Source organism: Hippoglossus stenolepis, chromosome 16 (genome assembly GCF_022539355.2).
Source record: "Hippoglossus stenolepis isolate QCI-W04-F060 chromosome 16, HSTE1.2, whole genome shotgun sequence".
In the NCBI taxonomy this organism is placed as follows: Eukaryota; Metazoa; Chordata; class Actinopteri; order Pleuronectiformes; family Pleuronectidae; genus Hippoglossus; species Hippoglossus stenolepis.
The window spans coordinates 5,472,656-5,481,115 of NC_061498.1; the positions used below are offsets into that span (position 1 = coordinate 5,472,656).

Below are 8,460 nucleotides of genomic sequence, written 5' to 3' on the forward strand. Positions count from 1 at the left end.
AATACTCCCTGCCGCCCTCTGGGACTCCTGCTAACATGCATATTAAACATAGCAGTGTGTTGTGTTGATGGAATAACAATTAACACCCTTTAAACATGAAAACAATAAATGTGACATCGCGTCCTTTCTCGTCTGTCTCTGTGTCCAGGCTGGATTTCCAGTGTGAGGCACTGGAGTCGGAGGTGAACCACCTCTTCCCGGCCTTCTCAGCGGAGCACGCTGAATGTGGGCTGCAGCAGGACCCGCTGCTGTTCAGCTGCGCCGGCTCTGGTGCCAAATACCAGCGCCTGTGCCCCTGTAGGGACTATCGCATCGGCCAGGTGGCGCTGTGCAGGGACTGCCTATGACCAGAGGAGGAGGAGCATTGGACGGAGACGCCTTTCTAACTCCTGGCGAGACCCAGCAGGCTGTCCCAGGACGCTGTCTCTGACCACCAGAGTGTGTGGTTTTAAAAAGCTGTAATGAATCTACTTCCTTACCTCTGACCTATGGGACCGGCTGCCAAAGTAGGTGAAGTGGTATCAACCTCTCAGGGAAATGCATGATTGTACTTTGGTGGGTTCGAAGCAGTCACCGCAAAAAGTCACGATGAAGTGTGTCTTTCGAAGGATCGGGTTAGATTAGTAAAAGAAATCATGAGCAATCAAAAGGGAAGCTTTGATTACGACAAAAAAAAAAGTTGCCAAATGCTTGAATATCACGAGTGTGTCTGCTCCGTGTCGTGTGAAAACCTGCAGTGTCATAGTAGAGTTTGGATATTTGTACACGATGCACCCAAAGCCATTTACACCGTGCTGAGATGTACTATTTTACATGTCCTGTAATGAATAGATTTGTACATTACAACAAGTGTTGTTTAATAAAATAGAGGAAAGGGGAAATGTGTTGTCACGGGTGGAAATTATTATAATTCATTGCATTTGAAAAAAGTACGACTCAAAGTGTCAGACATCATTAATCTTTTATGGTCAATTTCACAAATGCAGGATAATATTGAAGCTATTTCTCTTGGACTGATTTGTATTCATACGACGCTGCCTCGGCCTCATTAGAGTGTAAAGCAATTTATGGATATGAGATGACAATAGTGTTTGGGTTGATTACTGCATATTGCTAGATTGCAAGATATTTTCTTGAATAGCAAACTTTTTTTTTAAATTACAGAAACAGGCTTTGACCTTCTACACAGAGATGAGCTGCAGAGCGACTCTGAACACAGCTCCCTCGACTTGTAAAATTATTTGTTGCTGTGTTCCTATTAATACTGGCAGGAGGTTTCGCAGGTTCACATTCTCCTCATGTAAGATATCCCAGCCAACATTGGTCCGGTGTTAACGTTGGGATTCTGGCCAAAAACAGTCCTGGTCCAACGCCAAGATCTGCAACGTGATTATGAGCCAGTCGGATTGTTTCCACATTTAATAATGGTCCACTCAGACCCTCTCTTACCAACTACGATATATTGATCCCATTATTTCTATGAAAACAAACACGTGTATGTGATTTTTTTTAAAGACACTTAATTAACTATTAACTTGCCTGTAAAATGATTGTAATCACAACAAACTTCCACATTGAGCTAATATTCAGTTTACATTTTTCAAAGTTGTATTCAGGACTTGCTCAAGGTGCAGCCTGGTGAAACAAGCTGGGCAGCACAGCCACAAACTCTGCGTTCAATTCTACATTTTGAACACTGAGTGATGGGAAAATAACAGATAACAGATTATTATGTCGATAGAAAAGTAATTTACAGGGTCGGATAAACAAAACAAAAGTAAAATATCCCAAATAATAAACTCTTACAATCTCTCGTACAAGCGCATAACACACTTTTGCTTTTTTCATTTTTCTTCCGAACTAACATTTGAATATCATTTTTGAACCTGGATGTGCTGCAGCAAATTTGGTTAAATGGGGACATGCAAAAACATTGTGAATAAACAGGTGATGAATGTTTACATTTTGATGTTGGTGTTCTTCTCCTTCTAAACTGTATCCAAAGGAACTCGGGTAAAACTTTGAATAATTTCGAGGTTAGTTCTTTGTAGAACCTGTTACATCCTCAGTAATACCCACATATACATAATGGTCTGTACTGTCCTGGTACAGTGTTGGTACAAAAAACATTACACCATAACTTGGAGTATTTATGCTGTAGGTTGCATGAGGTAGAATAACTATTGCCAAATTATTTGGAGATAGAAGTGACATGTGGTCATTTTGCACTGCTAGCGACATTTATTAGCTTCAGTCGATTCAATTTAATCCAAACAAGACGTGACTGTGTAATTGATATCAGACATATACCCCAGTGCAATGTATGAAATTATGATCAACATGATACCACCCATGCATAACTGTGGCTTTTGACAAAACAGAAAATGAACCAGACTATTATAAAGTGACTATATATTTAATTTACAAATTGTATTAAGTAAATTCTCTGACTTTATTGATTTATTTTAAATTACCTGTACAGATGGATATTGTAATATGCACATAAATGCTGCGATGTCGCTAAAGTCATTATTATGGGAGCTGCTGCTCCACTGAAGCTGAAACCCGCCGCTAAGATAAGAAGATTTTAATGAGACGTCCTCCGTGGGACAGAGTTGGAATTTGCCCGTTTTCATTAAATGACGGCGCGAGCGTCTCTTTGACTGATAGAAAAGTCCATTTCACAATATGCACGTTTCTCTCTTCCACTTTATAATCTCTGAAGTAATATTAAACTTTCTCTCCATTGTGAGAAACCAAAGGGAAAACGACTGTGTGTGTGTGGTGGCAGAAGTCACACAGGCTTTGTGTCCGTCCGAGCTTTTATGTTGAGGATTCAGGTCTTGAGCAAAGCCTCTGAAAAAATAATAATGCATACATTGCCTGAGTTTTCTCCAATGATACGTTTCTTGGCTAAAGCTTCACATCCGCGTCTGGAGCCTTTTCCTTTTCAGCCACACACAGAGAAAAGAGCTCACTCCCCTTTCTGCTCTGCAACACTTAAAGGTTGCACTGTTTCCCGTCTCTGGCAGTTCACCAGCATAAACCAGAGAGATATTATATTTACTAACCAGTCTTTAGCTGAACCTGCGAACCAACTGTCAGTCATCAGGCCTATGAAACATCATCTTAACCAAATCATGTCAGACTAACTTTCAACATATACTTCCCCTTGTGCCTGATATTGTGCACTCAAATGCAAAGGAACAAAGTAAATTCATTTTCAAGCACTAAAACGAATAATTACAGTGTTAACAAATGCCAGAAGACGTTTTTTCTTCATGGCGATGGAGTGGACCAGAGACTGAATTTAAAGATGGACGACGCGTCTCCACTTCTTCCCACTAATCAAAAATGAAGCTTCTTTATCTTTATAGAAAGTTTATAAAGGAGACGCATATGAAATGTTTTAATCAGACTGACAGATTGTCGTTATTTGTTTTTGTTTGTTTTGTTGACATCCATCCGATTACAGACCAACTTTGAATTGCTGCTGTGGTTACCTTTGGTTTTTAATTTCTAAATTGTCTACTTGTCTGAATTCATAAATGTTTCGTACCCAAGTCAGACTTTATGTTGCACAATGGTCGAAAAATCCTTTACACAGTACCCTTGTGTCTGTGATGGTTGAGAAGTGAGTCTCACAGCTGTGTGAAAGTGTGTTTTCTTCACCGTGACACACTTTGATTCATGGTATGTCAGGACCAACTTTTCCAAAGAGAGAGGTCACACAGACCAGGATTAATGGCTTTACATTCTTTCATTCTTCTCACCTTCTCACCAATAACCTTTTTCCTCTTGCTCACTTTTTTCCCCAGTTCATCCACATTATTGCTCCTGTTTCTGACTCTTTTTTAAAATCTCAGTCCTCACCTTATCTCTTCCGTGAGGAGGCGATGTCTCTTTATCGTTGGCGATACAGTGGAGTCGAGCTTCCTTCTGCTCTCGCTGCCTCCCACAGTGATAAATGCATCACACATAATGACTCTGTGTCCTGCTCCTTGCGTCTGCATACTGTATAGACACCTCTCTCCATAATAATAGGATGTAATCTAAAAAACACTCTCTGCTTCACAGAGTCATGGAGACCTACAGAGGGGAAGAAATATGAGTCAGTCTAAGTGACCTTTTCACGTTTTATTTATATACACACACACACACGTATATATACTCTGGTGCAGCAGGTTGGTAATTACACATTTGACATATATATGTTGTAGCTTTAAAATGTGTCATGACAGCTATTGCAGATATGTGGTTATATAAAAATGTTTGATAGCTCATATATGTGTCTTTTTACTTTTCAATGCAATTCAAATTTCAATAAGCTTTATTGCCGTGACATTCACATGTGTTTTCCAAAGCATTAATTTTAATAATAAGAAAATTAAAGGATCAAATTATGACGAACAATTTAAAGAGCAATAGATAATAGATATAATTATTCATGTTTTCACTCTTAACTCTGCTTGTTTAATTAAAACCTTTTCTATGTCCTCATCCAGCCATGTTAAAGAAAGTGAAAAATAAAATCCTGGATCTGCCCGTTTATCTGTGGGTTCATCTTCTTTTTATTTCCCTCCCCCTCAACTAGATTTCAAGGAAATTAGTTCGATAGTTTTTTTACAATCCTGCTGATAAACCAACAAGCAAACATAAAAACATAAGAGAGACGGACCAGAACCCTTCAAAGTGCATCACCAAGATGGCTCCTCTCGCTGTGGAGGGCGCTGTTAGATCCGCTCTTCGCAAACTGGACAATAGAACAAACAAGCTGCACTTAGAGCATTTCTTGATGAGAAATAATGTATTTGCCTCACTACCTTCAAGATCGGGTAAAGGTTTATTCGACACGTCACACACTTTGTTGCTCTGACTACGTCTAATGCATCCAGAGGCCTTTTATTGTACGAACATAAATAACACTCCTTAGAAATCGAAAACGGCCACCAGACCCTTTGGTAAATGTGAATGGATCTGCCGACGCGAAGCTAACTAATGCGTCCGCTGCATTTAACAAAGTGAATAAGCTGAATGGAAACCCGGCTCGAGGTGCGTGTGCCTGTTTTTGCAGGATCTGATGTGCATGTAGCACCTGAGGTAACGGATTGCTCACCTCTTAAAGAGAGCTCTGCTGGCGGATGATAAGACTCTGCCTCTCTCTGCCACAGTGAAGCCAACTGAACCGGAGGCGTCGCAGGTAGGAGTGAGGAGGCAGAGCAAGAAGAGTGAATATCAAATCTCTGTTTGATTCTTCAGCCTAATGCCTCCAGAAAAGAACTATGACACACACTCGTACATGCTCTGATAACAACACTAAGATAACCAGCTGCTGACAGATGTGGCAGTGGTATCTATCCTCTCGTCTATAATAATGTAATAATAATAATCTTTATTTATAGAGCACATTTCAAAACACATGCTACAAAGTGATTTACAAAGGCAGCAAGTTAAAAACAGACAGGTCGTAAAACAGGAGGTTTAGAGGTTTAGAGGTTTAAATAAATTAGTGTTTAAATGCTCAATAAAATAAATGAAAAGACAGTTATAAAGAAAGTTAAGACACAGGAAAGGCTCTCCGATAAAAGTACGTTTTAAGAAGAGACTTAAAAGAGTTCACTGAGTCAGCTGACCTGATCTCCTCAGGCAGTTTGTTCCAGAGCCTCGGGGGCCCAGACTGCAAATGATTTGCCCCCCCTCATCTAACTCTTGATAAAACTGAAACGAAGTGAAAGAGCCTTTTTTTCCCCCAAGCATTGAACAAGTGGCAAGGTTTGCACAGATTGTTTATAAAGATAAATGACAGTTTCCCCAAAAAGTGAAGCCAAAGCATCTTGCTTGCCCCCTGGTGGCTGGCTGTGGATGGGACATGGACCAAATTTAATGGTCAAAGTATAAGTCAAACAAATCTTTTTCTCAAAGGATGGTTTCTGTCATTGTAGCTTTTATCACAATGATGTATGTTCAAGTGTTAATTTCAAAGTTTGGATTAAATGAGTTATTGGATGCAATAAAAATGGGGATTCGTCAAGTTTACGTTTCAGCGAGACTTCACGACTGTGGCTCCGTCCCCTGATCCCTTCTGTGCAGACTCATATCCAGGATAGTTTGGATTAATTTCTGGACAGTGGGAGGAAATGAAGACGTGTGATCCATCATCTTTATATACATTCTCCAGGGTAGTGATGCATTTTGTATCAGTATTCTGAGATGCTTCCACCGAAGTTCAACGTTTTCCTTCAGCCAGAAGGCGTAAGTTATACGAGTCCTGGTAAACTGTTGTTGATGTGGGTTCATGTTCATATTTGTTATTTTTTCCAGCCCCATGCTCACAGAGTTGTGTCCTCCAGGCAGTGCAGTAAACAGACACACCTATCTGCATTTATTTCTTCAGTAATGGACGTCCTGGGTGGCAGCGTAGAGCATAATGAGAAGTCAAGAGGCTACTCCACAGTTACTGAGTCATCCTCGTCCGTGGCTCACAGTGCCAGCTGGCAGCCACAGCTACAGACATCCATGCTGCATCCGTCTCCCCTGTCTCACCAGCTCACTCTCCATCACAGAGTATAGAGCTGAGGGTGAAGCCCACTGGACACGCAGGGACCAACCCCCACACTCTTCTGTGTTTAAGAAAAGGCAGTTCTTGACTGAAGAGAGGGGCTGACTGTCGGTGGCTTCTTATAGGTGGAAGCGGGAGGCTTGGGGAGCGTCAGTCCTGACAATAAAGAAGCATGCGAGAGGTGGGGCTGCGCAGGGTGATCCTCATCCCCCATAAACAGACCATCTGCCCTGCTGATCTGAGTGAGCTGTATAGCTGGAATACAAGTGAAGAAGGCATGAGAGGAATTGGATGTCGGGGAGAGAGGTGGAAAAAGACCAACCATCCTGCAGAGAAAGTGAACCAGAGGGAAAGAGGAGAAGACAAATGATTGGAAAGAAGGTTAAAAAAAATGGAATCGCGGGTGAAGGGATAGAGGTGGGGGGGCTGAGAAAGAGTCTAGAAAGAGTGAAGAGGCAGAGAGATGATGGAAAGGCAAAAAGCAGCGTGTGTATGATTTTTATCAAGGCATCTTCAGGCGACTTCAAAGTGATCCTCTACAAACTTCATACCAGGGATGTGCAGTAATCGGGCAGCACTCTCAAGTGGGAATCATAGAAAAACATGTTTTCTGGGATCAGTGTTGTTAGGACCTTGATGTAAAAGTTTTTCGAGAGATCTAAAGTGTCATGCAGCTTTACAGCATGCAACACTGCATGTTCTCATGAGTTATTCAGGGAACAATGGATTGATAGGGGAAGTGAGGGGGCTGCGGAGAAGGAGGGAGGTCCAGTTAATAAACTTCTAGAGTCTGTGAATTTTTGTACTACAGATATATAAATGAAGATGGATGACATGATAGCTCCATAAAAGTGAAGCCAAAGTATTTTGTTTTGTTTGCCACCTGGTGGCTGGCTGCAGTATAGGTCATAATCCTCTCCTCCCCCATGTTAGTAGATGAGACATGGACTAAACTAAGAAGTCTGCACATCTTCTCAAAGACGGTAGTTCTTATCACACATCTATTTTCAAGTGTGGATTCTTCTGCTAACTCTTGTTTTAATTAGTTATTTGATGCTATAAAAATGGGCTGAAACATCATGATTGACGGCTGAGGGCTGGCTCATGATTGGTCGAGTGGCTCCAAATGCACAAGATTGCAGCACTCGTATATTGGATATTTTGGCTTCATTTTTGGATAGTGGGAGGAAGTGGAGACACGTCGTCCCTCTTTATATACAGATATTGATTTTACTTTCACATTGATTAAAAATCCCCAATTGCGAACAAATAAACTGTTCGACCTGGTACTAAAGAAAATGTTGAGACAGAAGAGAATTAATGAAATCATTCTTTTCATAGACAGAAAGGCCTGATAATGGATTCCTCCACAAGATGGATTTTATGGATTTCTCTATGTGAAGGGTGTGTGTGGCCCTAATAAGAGCAAAGGTTTATAAAGAGTTTGGTCTTTGGAGTTTTTTTTATTTTAAGCTTCAAGAAAAAAACACAAGACACATCATTATCACATCATCTTTGCCTCTTTTGCACGGCCGGTGTCACAGACGACGTCCCCTGAGTGAGAAATGGGCGAGTGCCAACACTCCCATCCTGTGTGGTGCATCATTAATATGTTTACCCCTGATTAACGATGCTCTTGCTGCCTGAAACACTTCAGACGAGCCCCTCAGCTCACACCAAGCAGGTAAAAGATGATGTTTGATAAATGATTCAACACGGCTGATCAATTCCCTTGACTTCCTGCCTGTTGCTGAGGTTTAATCCCGGACCCAGTCAAGGATTGTGTAAAGGAAAGCATTGTGTTTGTTGTTACCTAAACCCTTGACACTGACCTGAATGATGTTCTTTGATCTCTACGAACCATTTTTTTTCTGTCAGTACCGATTATTTCTTTAAGAGAG

The 8,460-nt window shown here is 41.1% G+C and overlaps 1 protein-coding gene across 2 annotated transcripts in view; it reads left to right on the forward strand.

The window, feature by feature from the left end:
• The window catches only part of LOC118122819 (alpha-1,6-mannosylglycoprotein 6-beta-N-acetylglucosaminyltransferase B), a 62,885-nt gene extending 62,013 nt beyond the window's left edge, over positions 1–872 (forward strand). For both annotated transcript variants that reach the window (XM_035179694.2, XM_035179695.2), the window contains one exon: positions 149–872. In XM_035179694.2, coding sequence (XP_035035585.1) covers positions 149–347 — 199 coding nt within the window. In that variant the 3' untranslated portion in view covers positions 348–872. The remainder of the gene's footprint in view (positions 1–148) is intronic.
• Positions 873–8,460: the final 7,588 nt, after the last annotated feature.